The sequence below is a fragment of the Pongo pygmaeus genome, chromosome 18 (genome assembly GCF_028885625.2).
Source record: "Pongo pygmaeus isolate AG05252 chromosome 18, NHGRI_mPonPyg2-v2.0_pri, whole genome shotgun sequence".
Taxonomy (NCBI): Eukaryota; Metazoa; Chordata; class Mammalia; order Primates; family Hominidae; genus Pongo; species Pongo pygmaeus.
Genome location: NC_072391.2, coordinates 54146123 through 54162431, shown reverse-complemented (window position 1 = coordinate 54162431; position 16309 = coordinate 54146123). Strand labels below are relative to the sequence as shown.

Genomic DNA, 16309 nt, shown 5'->3' with positions numbered 1-16309 from the left:
TTTTTTTTTTTTTGAGACAGAGTTTCGTTCTTGTTACCCAGGCTGGAGTGCAATGGCATGATCTCGGCTCACCGCAACCTCCATCTTCTGGTTCAAGCAATTCTCCTGCCTCAGCCTCCCAAGTAGTGGGATTACAGGCATGCGCCACCACACCCGGCTAATTTTGTATTTTTAGTAGAGACAGGGTTTCTCCATGTTGGTCAGGCTGGTCTTGAACTCCCGACTTCAGGTGATCTGCCCGCCTCGGCCTCCCAAAGTGCTGGGATTACAGGCATGAGCCACTGTGCCCGTCCTCTTTCATTTATTTATTTATTTATTTATTTTTTAAGAGACAGGGTCTTTCTATGTTGCCCATGCTGGATTCAAACTCCTAGGTTCATGTGATCCTTTTGCCTTAGCCTCCTGAGTAGCTGGGACTGCACGCATGGGTCACCACAGCCAGCTAAATGATATTTTAAAAAACAACATTATCACACTGTAATAGGAGAAATAAAGAGATGCATTAACAAATTGAGATAAAAACTTGCCATGGACTGAATGTTTGTGTCCCACCTCCCCCACCAATTCACCTGGTGAAGCCTAAATACCCAGTGTGACGGTATTTGGAAGTGGGACCTTTGCGAAGTGATTAGGTCAAGAGGGTGGAGCCCTTATGATGGGATTACTGCCCTCACAAGAAGAGGCTGGAGGCCGGGTGTGGTGGCTCACACCTGTAATCCCAGCACTTTGGGAGGCCAAGGTAGGTAGATCACTTGAGGTCGGGAGTCTAAAACCAGTCTGGCCAACATGATGAAACCCCATCTCTAATAAAAATATAAAAATTAGTCAGGCGTGGTGGCAGGCACCTGTAGTCCCAGCTACTCAGGAGGCTGAGGCAGGAGAATCACTTGAACCCAGGAGGCAGAGGTTGGAGTGAGCCAAGATCGTGCCACTGCACTCCAGTCTGGGTGACAGAGCAAGACTCCATCTCAAACAAACAAAAAAAAAAAGGAAAAAGGAAGAGGCTGGAGAGCGCTTGCCCTTTCTCTTTGCTCTCTGCCCTGTGAGGACACAATGAGAAGGTGCCGTCTGCAAACCAGGAAGCGCATCCTCTCCAGACACCAGGCCTGCTGGCTCCCTGATCAGGGACTTCCCGGCTTTCAGAACGTGAGAAACAAGTTTCTGTTGTTTAAGCCACCCAGTCTACAGTATATCATTATAACAGCCCAAGCTGACTAAGACAAACTTGCCCTCAACCACAGAAAGTGAAAGAAAATGAAACCCACTCTAAGTTAACAGGCAGATAAAAAACAATGCCACTTTATGTACAACAGGATACTTTAACAGAACTTGGTAAAATCATATTAGCAGTCATTTAGAGAAAAGAGGCAGTATTTATACGCCTTAAATATTTCATAATAAAACAGTTGAAGTTAATTTTAAGTCTAATTTTAGGTTATAATTAGATATAAAGAAACGAACAAAGGCAATTCTATCAAAAGGCTATTTGTTGGGAGGATCAGGCAATAGCAAAAAAGCTTCCAAACATAATAAAATATATAATAAGGTGACCATCATTCAAACTTTAAGATTCTTGGATTAAAAATGGAAAAAAAATTGGCCAAAGGGATGGAATAGAGTCCAAGTGAGCCTCACACTCATTTAAAATACACTATTTAATCCATGACATTGAAAGAAAAAAGGGGGGAAATAAGCGGTGTTAAAATACATAGCAATATGCTCTCTCTTTCCTGCCACCATGAAGAAGGTCTTTACTTCCCCTTTGCCTTCCGTCGTGATGGTGTTTCCCAAGGCCTCCCTCGCCATGTGGAACTTGGTGTTTTTAAGCCTGTGGACCTTAATCGTGTCATCAAACTTTTTGAAGAGACTGCTAAAGATGGCTTAGAAGAAAAACAGCTTAAATCTGTCGAGAAACTGGTACAGTGTTATCAGAATGAACTTCCCTTAAGGGATTTAGTACAGACATTTGAAATTCTGAATCTGAGCGCAGTAAAAATCGAAAACCAGCCGCATTTTGTAGAATCTGCATATGATATCATAAAATAGTGTGGCTTGCCGTTTTTGAAAAAGAAAGTATCGGATGAAATAACTTATGCTGGAGATACTGCTAATTCAATCGCGCTTCTGGGTGGCTTAATGAAGATACCAAGTTCTGAATTGAGGATACAAAATTGTAAGCGTATTGTTGACTTTTATCAGGCGCAACCACCAAAGAAGCATATTCCAGGTTACCAGCAAGCGAGTTCATCATACAAGATTCAAATGGCTGAAGCTGGAGGATTGGCAAAAACAATGATCCAGTTAATGATCTTGCTTGAAAATCAACTTGTTGAGAAACTTTGGGTACTTAAAATTCTGCAGCATCTTTCTACTTCTGAAGTTAATTGTACTGTAATGATGAAAGCACAAGCAGCCAATGGAATCTGTGCTCACCTCAATGACCCAGATTTCTCTGGACAGCTTTTATTTCCTTCATCAGAAACACTTTGCAACTTATCAGAAAAAATCTTCAAAAGAAGAAATTGTTCAACAGCTTATTAACTTGGAATGTTTACTGGCTTTGAAGGAAGTATTTTAAAATCGATTTATGAGAGGTTTTAGTCATTATGACCGTCAGTTTAGAAATGACATATTAGTGATCACTACAGTTATAGCTCAAAATCCTGGAGTGCCAAAGATCGAATGTGGCTTTACCAAGGATTTGATATTGTTTGCAACCTTTAATGAAGTTAAAAGTCAATCCCTTTGGTAAAGGACTTAAATTTTCTAAATCCTATGAAGATTTTGAGTTGAATAAATTACTATTCACTATAATTGTGATCTTATGTAAAGATTTAAATACTATACAGGTAAAGAGTAATCAAGGCAAGAAAATTAACAAAAATTGTATCACTTTGTAGTATAAAAATATACATATGGCAATATGAGTGTTTTAAATTTAAAGAATTATTTTTAACTAAGTAATTAAATTAAAAATTTCTGCATGGAAATGAAAAACACAGCCACATAGCATTTCACACCCACATAGAATGGCTATAATGAAAAAGACACATGTTGATGAGGATGTAAAGAAACAGGACACCGTATATATTGCCGGTGGGAATGTAAAATGGTCCAGCCACTCTGAAAAACAGTTTGGCAGTTTTGGCAGTTCCTTAGAACAGCAGTCCCCAAACTTTTTGGCCCAGGGACTGGTTTCGAGAGAGATCATTTTTTCCCCAGACGGGGGTTGGGGGTGGGGGATGGATTCGAGATGATTCAAGCTCATTACATTTATCATTAGATTCTCATCAGAAACTCGCAACCTAGATCCCTCGCATGCGCATTTCACAACTGGGTTTGTGCTCCTATGAGAATCTAATGGCACCGCTGATCCGACAGGAGGCAGAGCTCAGGCAGTAATACTCGCCCGCCGGCCGCTCACCACCTGCTGTGTGGCCCAGTTCCTAACGGGCCATGAACCGACACTGATCTGTAGCCCGGGGGTTGAGGACCCCTGCCTTAGAATGTAAAACAATAGAATTACCATCTAATCCAGCAATTCCACGCCTAGGTCTATTCCAAGAGAAATGAAAATATACATCTACACAAAAACTTGTATATGAATGTTCATACCAGCATTACCCATAACAGTCAAAAAGTGAAATCAACCCAAATACCCAAAAGCTCATGAATGGAGAAACAAACTGTGATATATCTATACAATGGAATATTATTCAATATAAAAAGGAACCAAGTTTATGCCATGTGAAAAAAGATCACTAAAGATCACATATTGTATGATTCTATTTATGTAAAACATCCAGAAAAGGCAAATCTATTGAAACAGCAAGTAGATTAGTGGTTGCCTGGGCCTGGGGGCAGAAATAGGAATGATTCTAAATGGGTATGAGGAATATTATGGCAGTAATGAAAATGTCCCAAAACCAGATTGTGGTGATGGTCGCATAACTCAGTAAATTTACTAGAAATCACTGAATTGTACACTCAAAATGGATAGATTTTACGGTATGTAAATTATACCTCAATGAAGTTGTTAAAAATAATGCAGTAGAAATTAACATATTATAATCATGTATTCTTTATTGCCTTTTTTTTCTGTATAATAAAAATGGCAACAAACAAAACGAAAGCAACAAACTGGGAAGTGTTTGTACCACCTATGATGGTAGTCTAATTTTCTTTTCTTTTCTTTTTTTTTTTTTTTGACACAGGGTCTTTCTCTGTCACCCAGGCTGGAGTGCAGTGGTGCAATCATAGCTCACGCAGCCTCCTACTCCTGAGTTCAAGTGATTCCCCTGCCTCACCCTCTTGAGTAGCTGAGACAACAGGCACACTCCACCATGCCAGGCTAATTTTTATTTTTTTGTAGAGACATGGTTTCCCTGTGTTGCCCAGGCTGGTCTTGAACTCCTGGACTCAAGTGATTCTCCCCTCATCGGCCTCCCTAAGTGCTGGGATTACAGGCATGAGCCTCTGCACCTGAGTCTAAATTCAATTTTTTTTTTTTTGAGACGGAGTCTCCCCCTGTCGCCTAGGCTTGAGTGTAGTGGCACGATCTCAGCTCACTGCAACCTCTGCTTCCTGGGTTCAGGCGATTCTCCTGTTTCAGCCTCCTGAGAAGATGGGATTACAGGCACTCACCACCACGCCCGGCTAATTTTTGTATTTTTAGTAGAGATGGGGTTTCACCATATTGGTCAGGTTGGTCTCGAACTCCTGACCTCAGGTGATCCACGTGCCTTGGCCTCCCAAAGTGTTGGGTTACAGGTGTGAGCCACTGCACATGGCCCATAAATTCAAATTTTAAAAAGCTGTGGCATGTGTATATTTTAAATGTGTGTGTATTTGCATACATAGAGACCAACTCTGGGAAGCTACACAGGAAACTGATGACAGGGTTGTGTCTGAGGAGGGGTCTGAGGATGCCGGGACAGGAGAGCCTTTTCCACTGTGGACCCTTTTTAGGACCCTTTGAACCATTCAAACTTTTTAATGTACACATTTTGATTTTTTCTAAAAAAGCCACAAGAACATTTACATTAAAAACTAGAATAGACATTTCCCCAATGTGTAAGGAAGAGAAATACAAGATGATGAGTAAATAAGAAATTATCAGTGATAGCTCACAAAAAAATGAAACTTCCCCTAAATAATGTGAAATAAAAGAGAAATAGGAAGGCAATAGGTAGGGAAAAATATCTGCACTAAGTATGATGGATGGAGGATAAATATTACAATTAAAAAGCAGCCAGGTGTAGTGGCTCACGCCTGTAATCCCAACACTTTGGGAGGCCGAGGTGGGAGGATAGCTTGAGCTCAGGAGTTGGAGACCAACTTGGGCTACATTGAGCAACTCAGTCTCTACAAAAAATAAAAGATTAGCTGGGCGTGGTGGTGTGTGCCTGTATTCCCAGCTAATCGGGAGGCTGTGGCAGAGGATTGCTTAAGCCCAGGAGTTTGAGGCTGCAGTGAGCTATGATCTCGCCACTCCACTCCAGCCTGGGCAACAGTGAGACCCCATGTCAAAAAAAAAAAAAAAAAAATTAAAAAGTTATTCATATCTACTGAGAAAATATTTCATTTTACTTTTGAGTTTAACATTTATGCATGTGTGATAAGGACACTACATTTCTACTGGAAAAGCAGTTGACAAATTTGAACAGACAATATAATGAATATTTGCTACTTGCCAAGCGAGTACCTTTCAGCATTATTTAATTCTCCCAACTCCACCTGGATGCCTCATGTGTGTTTCAAAATTTCCAAGTCCGAAACTGAGCTCCTGATCTCTCCTCCTAAACTGCTCCCCAGACCACGTTCCCCACATCAGTTAGGGGGGGCTTCATGCTTCCTTGAGCTCAAGCCCAAAGATGGCTTCATTTACCAAGTGCATTCCAGAATCTTGCTTCCTCTACCGCTATGGCCTAGCCTGGACATCACCATTTCTCACCAGGATTCCTGCACCAGCCTCCTCCCTGGTCTCCGTCCCCCTGGCCCCCAATAAACTACTCCACGCAGGAGTCAGCTATTAAGACAGAGCCTGCATCAGGTCCCGTGACATCAGGTCCCATGCCCCTTAGAGCCTTCTCATCTCACCCAAAATGAAAGCCAACTTCCTGCCCAGCACTACCAAGATGTTTGAACAGTTTTTTAAAAAAATCAAACTTGATCACTTTAAATTTATCCTCATTGTGTTGGTTGATTATTTTTGGCTTTTTTTAAAATGAGCATTTGGCAATTTAGTTTTGAGAAAGTTGCTCATTCTGTCAAGATGTTCAAACACAGTATAGCTCACAGTTGTATATAATATTTTCTTGTATTTTTTTTCTTTTGAGATGGAGTCTCACTCTGTCACCCAGCCTGGAGTGCAGTGGCGTGATCTCAGCTCACTGCAACCTCCACCTCCCAGGTTCACGCCATTCTCTTGCCTCAGCCTCCCGAGTAGCTGGGACCACAGGCGCACGCCACCATGCCCAGCTCATTTTTTGTATTTTTAGTAGAGACGGGGTTTCACCATGTCAGCCAGGATGGTCTCGATCTCCTAACCTCGTGATCCACCCACCTCGGCCTCCCAAAGTGCTGTGATTAGAGGCATGAGCCACTGCGCCCAGCTTTATTATTATTATTTTTTGAGATGGAATCTCACTCTGCCACCCAGGCTGGAGTGCAATGGCAAGGTCTCGGCTCACTGCAACCTCCACCTCCCGGGTTCAAGTGATTCTCCCGCCTCAGCCTCCCCAGTAGCTGGGACTACAGGCTCATGCCACCACAGCCAGCTAATTTTTGTATTTTTAGTAGAGACGGGGTTTCACCATGTTGGCCAGGCTGGTCTCAAGCTCCTGACCTCATGATCCACCCACCTCGGCCTCCCAAAGTGCTGGGATTACAGGCGTGAGCCACTGTGCCCGGCCTATTTTCTTATAGTTTTAAATCTCCTCATGGCTTCACATTTAATTTAGTTAACTTTGTCTTTTTCTCCTTTTTAGATTCACCAGCAGTTGGTAACTCGTATCTTTGAAAAACAAATTTTTGTTTTCATTTATTAATTTTGCTGGAATGGTCCCTTTTCTAGTTCTGTAATTTTTGCTTTTATCTTTTTATTTCTTTCCCCTGATTTAGTGACGCTGTTTTTTATTCTTTAAAATTATAAACTTTATTGCTTAAGCCGTTGCTAGCCTTTTCCTTTTAAAAAATAATAAAACACTTTTGGCCAGTTTTGATAAATGTATATCAAATACTTATGTGCTAAGTAGCTTGAAATTATAATTTGGAATGGAGTAATTTAATAAAGGGTTGTTTTTAAGGCTTTCTCATTAGTTTTTGTTGCATTACACTGTACAAAGAATAAGTCCTGTGCAATTTCTGCTTTGAGGAATATGTTGAGTTTTTTTTTTTGCTTGGTATATAATAAATTTTAAAACATTTCATGAACATTTAAAAAGTGTTCTTTTAGAATAAAAATGGATTTCTATTTCACAATTATATCAAAATAAAGTCTAGATGAAACCAAAATTTAAATGTAAGAAGTTAAAATTTAAATGTAAGAAGTTAAACCATGAAAGTACCAGAAAGCTGTATGTTTAATTTATAACAATTCATGAAGTTGTATACTTACATTACATTTTTCTATGTGTTATGTTTCACGACAAAAAAGTTAAGAAAATTTAAGTGCTCAAACAAAACACGGGAAAAAGTATTCTTTTTTTATTTAAAAAAATTTCTCTTTTAAAAAATAGAGGCAGGGTCTTGCTCTGTTGCCCAGGCTGGACTTGAACTCCTGGACTCAAATAATCCTTCTACCTCTACCTCCCAAAGTTCTGGGATTACAGGTGTGAGCCACTATGCCTGGCTGAAAAAAGTATTTTACAGAAAATAATTTCAGAGTAGAGAGCATCTTGCTAAGCATGACACAAAACTCAGAAATCATGAAAAAAGAAAAAAACAACTGGATGAAACTGATCAGATATAAATTAAAATTTTTGTATTGTCAAAGAATACCACAGATAAAGTCAAAAGCCAGATGACAAATTGGAAAAATATCTGCATCACAGACAAGGTTATAAATGTATACACCATAAACAAAGCTATAAATGTATAAATGTTTTAATAAATCGAGAGTTACTAAAAGCCAACACTGAAAAAGCCAATGACCTCATAGAAAACTAGGCAAAGAACAGAAAAGGCTTACAAAAAAGGGAAACACCAATGACATTTAAAAAAATTTTTTTGAGACAGAGTCTCACTCTGTTGCCCAGGCTGGAGTACAGTGGCACGATCTCCACTCACTGCAATTTCCACCTCCCCAGTTCAAGTAATTCTTCTGCCTCAGCCTCCCAATAACTGGGATTACAGGCACGAGCCACCATGACTGGCTAATTTTTTTTTTTTTTTTGTATTTTTAATAGAGACTGAGTTTCACCATGTTGACCAGGCTGGTCTCGAACTTTTGACCTCAGGTGATCCACCTGCCTCGGCCTCCCAAAGTGCTGGGGTTACAGGCATGAGCCACCACTCCTGGCCCCAATGACTTTTAAATATATGAAAAGATGTTCAAGCTCACAGAAAATAGAATAAATATAATACATTAGAACTAAAAAGATATACCATTTTCTAGCTATTAGATTCGCAAGGATATTACTGAGTTGGCAAGGTTGTGAATTAACGGGCCCTTTGATGCTTTGCATCATTCCACGTGGACCTGGAATGTGTATATTTTAAATGTGTGTGTATTTGCATACATAGAGACCAACTCTGGGAAGCTACACAGGAAACTGATGACAGGCTTGTGTCTGAGGAGGGATCTGGGGCTGCCAGGAAAGGAGAGCCTTTTCCACTGTGGACCCTTTTTAGGACCTTTTGAACCATTCAAACTTTTTAATGTGCATATTTTGATTTTTTCTAAAAAAGCCACAAGAACATTTACATTAAAAACTAGAATAGACATTTCCCCAATGTGCAAGGAAGAGAAATACAAGATGATGAGTAAATAAGAAATTATCAGTGATAGCTCACAAAAAAATGAAACTTCCCTAAATAATGTGAAATAATAATAATAATGATAATAATAATGTGTCAACAGTTTTGAGACCCTGTCTCAAAAAATATGTATACAAATACATGAATATTTCTGGAAGAAATTCATCCATGGACATGTAACAGGATACAACCTTTATCTACCAAAGTGGTAAATGCCATATAATCACACTGAGCAATTCCATACACAGGTATTTAACCTACAGATATCTTCATAATGTGCAAAATAATATGCCCAGTGATATTTAATGTGGCCTTGCTTGTAATAGCAAAAGACTGGAAAAACCTAAATGATCAAAGAGGACATATTATGTTTAAATTATGGCACATCTATACAATGGAATTCTTTGCAGCCATCAAAAGAAAGAAGCAGCATCCAGCCACTCAGCAGGCTGAGGTGGGAGGATCACTTGAGCCCGGGAGGTTGAGGTAAGCTGAGATAGCGCCACTGCACCCCAGCCTGGGCGACAGAGTGAGACCCTGTCTCAAAAAAAAAAAAAAAAAAAAGAAAAGAAAGAAAGAGGATGAAGATGAACTATATGGAATGATATGGAACGGTATCCAAGATACATTGTTTTTTAAAAGAGAGCCGGGACAAAACAGGGTGTAGAATATGCTTCCTTTGTGTAAAGAAAACATAAATGTGGTGGCTCATGCCTGGAATCCCAGCACTTTGAGGGGCAAAGGCGGGCCGATCACTTGGGGTCAGGAGTTTGAGACGAGCCTAGGTAACATGGCAAAACCCCATCTTGACAAAAAATACAAAAATTAGCCAGGAGTGGTGGTGCACACGTGTTGTCCAAGCTACCCAGAAGGTTGAGGTGGGAGGACTGCTTGAGCCTGGGGGGTGTCCAGGCTGCAGTGAGCCAAGATTGCATCCCTGCACTCCAGCCTGGGTGACAGAGTGAGACCCTGTCTCAAAAAAAAAATAGTGTATACAAATACATTAATATTTCTGGAAGAAATTCATAATGGTAATTGTCCCCAGTGAAAGGAATTTTTTTTCTTTTTTTTTTTTTTTGAGACAGGGTATTGCTCTGTCACCCAGGCTGGAGTGCAGTGGTGTGGTCATGGCTCACTGCAGTCTCCACCTCCTGGGCTCATATGATTCCCCCACCTCAGCTTCCTGAGTAGCTGGGACTACAAGTGCACACCACCATACCTAGCTAATTTTTTGTGTTTTTTGCAGAGATGGGGTTTTGCCATCTTGCCCAAGCTAGACTTCAACTCCTGGGCTCAAGCAATCTGCCCACCTTGGCCTCCCAAAGTGCTGGGATTACAGATGTGAACCACTGCACCTGGCCTAGAATGTTATACCGTATGCGTGTGTTATCTAATGAAAATTAAGTTTTAAAATTGAATATATCTATTACTTCAGCTATACAAGTTGTCATTCAAACCTCCCAAGTTCAGTTTTTTCTTTCTTTCTTTTTTTTTTTTTTTTTTTTTAATATTAAGACGAAGTCCCGCTATGTTGCCCAAGCTAGTCTCAAATTCCTGCGCTCAAGTGATCCTCCTGCCTTGGCCTCCCCAAGTGTTGGGATTACAGGTGTGAGCCACTGTGCCTGACCCCAAGTTCATACTGATTTGATCTGAGGTAGCCATCAAAGAATGAGAAAAACACGCTCAGCCACTGTGCTTCAATTGATTTCTCCATGCATAGCTAGTAGTTTTTATATTGCATATGAATTATGAGGTTCATGATATTCAAATACATAAAGTTTTTTACTGTTCTATAGAAAACAAGAAAGAGGAGCTGCTGCAAACGGAACAGAGAAAATGAAACCCCACGAACTTGCAAACCCTCACATTTGCATTTTGGCACCAGGACCTCTGGCTTTCAGTTCGAAGTGTTACCTCTAAGAATCCCCAATGCACCCCTGAGGCCGAGTAATCAAATGGGGCGCTGAGAGAAAGGTGAAGGGAAAATGGCCAGGGTCTTGTACAAACTAAATTTATTATACTATTGCTAATTATAGCTGGGTGCAATGGCTCACGCCTGTAATCCCAGCACTTTGGAATGCCAAGAAGGGTGGATCACTTGAGGTCAGGAGTGCGAGACCAGCCTGGCCAACATGGTGAAACCCTGTCTCTGCTGAAGATACAAAAATTAGCCAGGCATGGTTGTGAGCAAATGTAATCCCAGCTACTCGGGAGGCTGAGGCAGGAGAATCTCTTGAACTCAGGAGATGGAGGTTGCGTTGAGCCGGGATCACGCCACTGCACTTCAGCCTGGGAGACAAAGCAAGAATCCATCGAAATAAAACAAAATAAAACAATTGCTACTTATTTTGATATTATGATCTTTGAACTCCATTCTTGTTGCCTGTTTAATATTTGTTAAGCCAGTTCTCCTAACAGGATAATGTTAGCCCAGTGCGTCAAGATGATTGCTAATACAGATGGGACTAACAACATGGAACTTGATGCTGAACTCCAGGCAAACCTGGCATGGAGTGACAATGAAGCCTCACTTTAAGATGGTTGATGAGTGAGGTTTTGAAAGAAAGATGTTGATCAAAAGAGGGAATGTGAAAGCTGATTGTGCGAATGAACCAGCTTCTCCAGTGCCAATGCGAGTCATTTCAAAACAATATGTAACATTTTTCTTTCTAATAAAACTTCCAGCTTCTCTTTGTTCGTTGGACATACTGAAGACCACCCCAGTCCTTGTATATGCCCTGGATTGCAGTTTTTTGATTCCCAAATACAGCATTTGATTTAGAAAAAAAAAAAAAGAAAATGGCCAGGGTCACACAGTCAGTAAGGGGAATCCAGACACGTGGAGTCGCAGTCCTGGGATCATGCCACCCCAGTTCAGACAGAGAAAGGGAAAAGGGCTGGGGTGCACCTGGAAGCTTTATGGGGGCTCTGAGTCTGAGGAGGTGCGAGGGGAGTTTATCCCACCCTGGTTTCGGTGTCCCAGCAGACGCCTGCCTCCAACTGCCCTCGCTGCTGTGCTCTTTGGGAATCCATCCTTTCTGCTATCCTGAAAATGCTATTGACACAGAGCTTAGAGGAGGGAGTGGAGAGATCAAACCCTGTTCTCTCCCTAGAGACCCGAGGCCTTTGCCTTGGCCGTCCCCTTTGCTCAGAAAGCCATCCCATCTCTAGTCTACACTCATACACACATGCACGTGCACACACATACATGTACCCACACGTGCACATGCACGCATGCCTCTGGCTGAAGTTATCTTTAAAACTCACCTCTGGTCTGTCCTCATGCCTGTCTGAACCTGCTATCAGCATCCCACTGCCTCCAGGATAAAGTCATACCATGGAACTGTGACCACCACAAAGCAGCTACGTATCAGGTGTCCAGGGAAGGCTCAGGACGAATAAACATTGGCTCATGCCTGTAATCCCAACACTTTTGGAGGCTGAGGCAGGAAGATCATTCGAGGCCGGGAGTGGGCAGATATTAGTTGCCGAGACGAGCCTGGGCAACATTGTGAGAGCCGGTCTCAATTTAAACAACAAAAAACAAAACAAAGGATAAATAAATAAATGCCCCTTCACCATCCAGTCCCCAGCCCTCCTGGGCCTCTCCTGCACCTGCTGACCTGCCCATGAGATGCTGCTCACCACCCTCCAGCATTCTCTTTCACAAGTCCCTGCCTTGCACGTTCTCTTTCACAAATCCCTGCCTTGCACATCCTGCTTGCCTACCTCACGTCCCCTTTCCTCTTTTTCCCACCTTGCAGACTTCTCCTTCCAGACCAGACCTCAGCACGGGGATCCATTCCTCACCCTCTCTCCTTCCTCTGCTATCTCAAGTCTTGCCATTCTCTAGGCCTGTCAGCTTCTCTCAGTGCCTGAATCTTGGTGAGGGCAAATGCCTCCGTACCAGGGCCCTGGATTTGAGTCCCTACTCCACACCAAAGCTGTGTGACCCTGGTAGGTTAAGCAGGTACCTCAGTGTCCTCATCTGTAAAATGAGGATCTTCTAGGTCAGGTCTCTAGAAGCAGAGCCCAAGGGGGTTCCTGTGGAAGTTGTTTATTGAGGGGGTGGTGGAAGAAAGATAGCATAGCAGAGGCAGCTAAGCAAAGATATGGTTTCAGAAGCCTCACTTCAGCCTGCCACATGGGAGAACTGGAGTGTGATGATAGAAGAGGTCCGTCCTGTGCATGTTCAAGGGGTCTGGGTGGTCGGTCACACTTCACGTCACCGCAAGCCCAGTGGGCAGGGGAGGGAGGTATGACTGCCCAGGCATCTCTGAGCAAGGCAATGCCCACCATGCAAAGGTGACCCCGGGAGAAGGATGCAGGTGTCACCCACAGTGAATGGGGGCATCCGGGCAGAGATGGGGTTGGGGGAGCTCTGACAGTGTCTGCTACGGGGGATCATCATAATGCCCACCTGGAAAGATGGTTGTGGGATGGGGCATGTGGAATCCCTGACATGGAACCTGGCACATGATACAAACTCAATCCAGGCTGGGCACGGTGGCTCACGCCTGTAATCCCAGCACTTTGGAAGGCTGAGGCAGGCAGATCACCTGAAGTCAGGAGATTGAGACCAGCCTGGCCAACATGACGAAACCTCGTCTCTACTTAAAATAAAAAAATTAGCCAGGCGTGGTGGCAGGCGCCTGTAATCCCAGGCTGAGGTGGGAGAATAGCTTGAGTCCGAGAGTTGGAGGCGGCAGTGAGCCGAGATCATGCCACTGCACTCCAGTCTAGGCGACAGAGCAAGACTTCATCTCCAAACAAACAAACAAACAACAACAAAAAAACCTCAATCTATGTGGAGAAAAGGGAGCCCACATACGCTGGTGGGAATGTAAATTAGTACAGCCACTACGGGACAGTTCGGAGGTACCTCAAAAAACTAAAAATAGGGCTGGGTACGGTGGCTCAAGCCTATAATCCCAGCACTTTGGGAGGCCGAGGCGGGTGGATCACGAGGTCAAGAGATTGAGACCATCCTGGCCAACATGGTGAAACCCCGTCTCTACTAAAAATACAAAAATTAGCTGGGCGTAGTGGCGCCCCATGCCTGTAGTCCCAGCTACTTGGGAGGCTGAGGCAGGAGAATCACTTGAACCCAGGAGGCAGAGGTTGCAGTGAACTGCACTGCACTCCAGTCTTGAGACAGAGTGAGACTCTGTCTCAAAACAAGCAAACAAACAAACAAAAAGAAAACTAAACTAAATATAGAGCTACCATATGATCCAGCAATCCCACTGCTAGGTATATACCCAAAAGAAAGGAATCAGTGTCTCAAAGAGATATCTGCACTCTTATGTTTATGACAGCACTGTTTACAATAGCCAAGATTTGTAATTAACCTAAGTGTCCATCGACAGATGAATGAACAAAGAAAATGTGGCAGCTGGGCACGGCAGCTCACGCCTGTAATTCCAGCACTGTGGGAGGCTGAGGCAGGTGGATCACCTGAGGTCAGGCATTGGAGACCAGCCTGGCTAACATGGCAAAACCCCTCCTCTACTAAAAGTACAAAAATTTACAGGGCATGGTGGGGCATGCCTGTAATCCCAGCTACTTGGGAGGCTGAGGCAGGAGAATAGCTTGAACCTGGGAAGCGGAGGTTGCAGTGAGCCAAGATCATGCCACTGCACTCCAGCCTGGGTGACAGAGCAAGAGTCCATCTCAAAAAAAAAAAAAAAGAACAAAAGCGTAAAAGAAAATGTGGCACACATACAAAATGGAGTACTATTCAGCCTTCAAAAAGAATGAGATCCCATCATTTGCAAGGACATGGATGGCACTGGAGGCCATTATGTTAAGTGAAATAAGCCAGGTACAGAAAGACACACATCACTTGTTCCCACTTGTTTGTGGGATCTAAAAATCAAAACAATTTAAGTCATGGAGATAGAGAGTAGAAGGATGGTTATCAGAGGATGGGAAGTATAGTAGGAGGCTGGGGTGGGGGAGGTGGGGATGGTTAGTGGGTACAAAAAATAGTTAGAATGAATAAAACCTAGTATTTGATAGCACAAGAGGGTAACTACAGTCAGTAATAATTTAACTGTACATTTAAAAATAACAAAAAGTATAATTGAATTGTTTGCAACACAAAGGATAAATGCTTGAGGTGATGGAAACCCCATTTACCCTGATGTGATTACACACTGCATGCCTGTATCAAAACATCTCATGTAACCCATAAACATATACACCTATTATGTACCCACAAAAATTAAAAATGAAAAATAAAAAAAGGTTCAATCCACACAAGCTATGATTACCACTAGTGTGGTTGTCATTGCTATCGCTTCTTCCATCTCTCCAGCCCCTGACGCCTGGTGTAAGGAAGGAAGTGAGGGATGCGGAGAGGACAGGAGTGGAGCCACAGACTTCTGGCTGCCATTCCTTTGCTTTCCATCCTGTTCCTGCCTCTTGAGGATTAGATTAAGGAGGAGGTCCCATTAGGTCTTGGGGTGGAGGGGAAACAAGACCTCAGTTTTCTCATCTGTGCAGATCAGAAAGGATGTAGTTTGTGGGGTGATAGCCAGGCACACCAGTCATGACTACAGACATTTGGACAAAAATACCTCAAAGAAACAGAAAGTGCTGCTGTTGTTGGTTCTTTAGGTCCAGGTGGACAGGTCAGAGCCTGGGGACCCTGGGGAGGACCTGAGGCCACAGAGGCCCTCCAATCCTCCCTGAATCCTACACCAAGCCCTACCAGGGGGACACAGAGAACTCAGCGCCTCTGCCTTCCCCCCGGGAATGGCTGATGACATCAGGGCTTCGGAGAACACCTGAGCCCAGATGCACAGGGTGGCAGAGCAGAAAGAGCCCCAGTGATGGGGTCTATGCTGGGCTCATTGTAAAGATGGGGAAACTGAGGCCCTGGGAGGGAAAGGCCTTGCTGGCATTCAAAGCAGAGGAAACAAAACTAAGAGCAGGGCTGAGCTGGGCCACTGGTCTATTTTTGGGAGGCGTCACCCTCCTTTCAGGGGTCTCTTGGGAGGTGCCTTCAGGAAAGGTTAGCGGCCATTTCCTCCCCCGCCCACAAATGCTGGCAGAGCAAGCAAGAGATGTCCTTATAGGGCATATCCATTTCTGTGAGTCAGTGATGATGCAGGGGTGACTGTTGCCTTTGAAAACCATCGTCTCTGTTGTCCCTCACAAAGATAGGGCCCTAAAGGACTTAAAACACACAGTCTTGATGCTTTACACATGAGGAAATTGAGGCTCACAGTGGGAAAGGGACCTGCCTAGGTCACCAACTAGAGTCGAGGAGCCAGGAGTTGAAGAGGTCTCTCCCTGCCTGGTGGCCCTGGGGTTGTTCCTGAGC

General features: G+C 43.2%; 1 protein-coding gene and 1 pseudogene across 14 annotated transcripts in view; one reads left to right on the top strand and one right to left on the bottom strand.

The window, feature by feature from the left end:
• NLRC5 (NLR family CARD domain containing 5) overlaps positions 1–16309 on the bottom strand; it is a 94581-nt gene that overhangs the window by 67200 nt on the left and 11072 nt on the right. For 3 of the 14 annotated variants that reach the window (XM_054453164.2, XM_054453165.2, XM_063654301.1), the window contains exon 1: positions 12247–13217. The exons of 8 other annotated variants lie outside the window; for them this stretch is intronic. In XM_054453164.2, coding sequence (XP_054309139.2) covers positions 12247–12263 — 17 coding nt within the window. In that variant the 5' untranslated portion in view covers positions 12264–13217. Of the gene's footprint in view, positions 1–12246; positions 13220–16309 lie in introns of those variants that run through there. 3 more of the 14 variants (XM_054453172.2, XM_054453173.2, XM_054453176.2) reach the window with 2 other exon arrangements.
• On the top strand, positions 1717–3490 carry LOC129016022 (cilia- and flagella-associated protein 69-like; annotated as a pseudogene).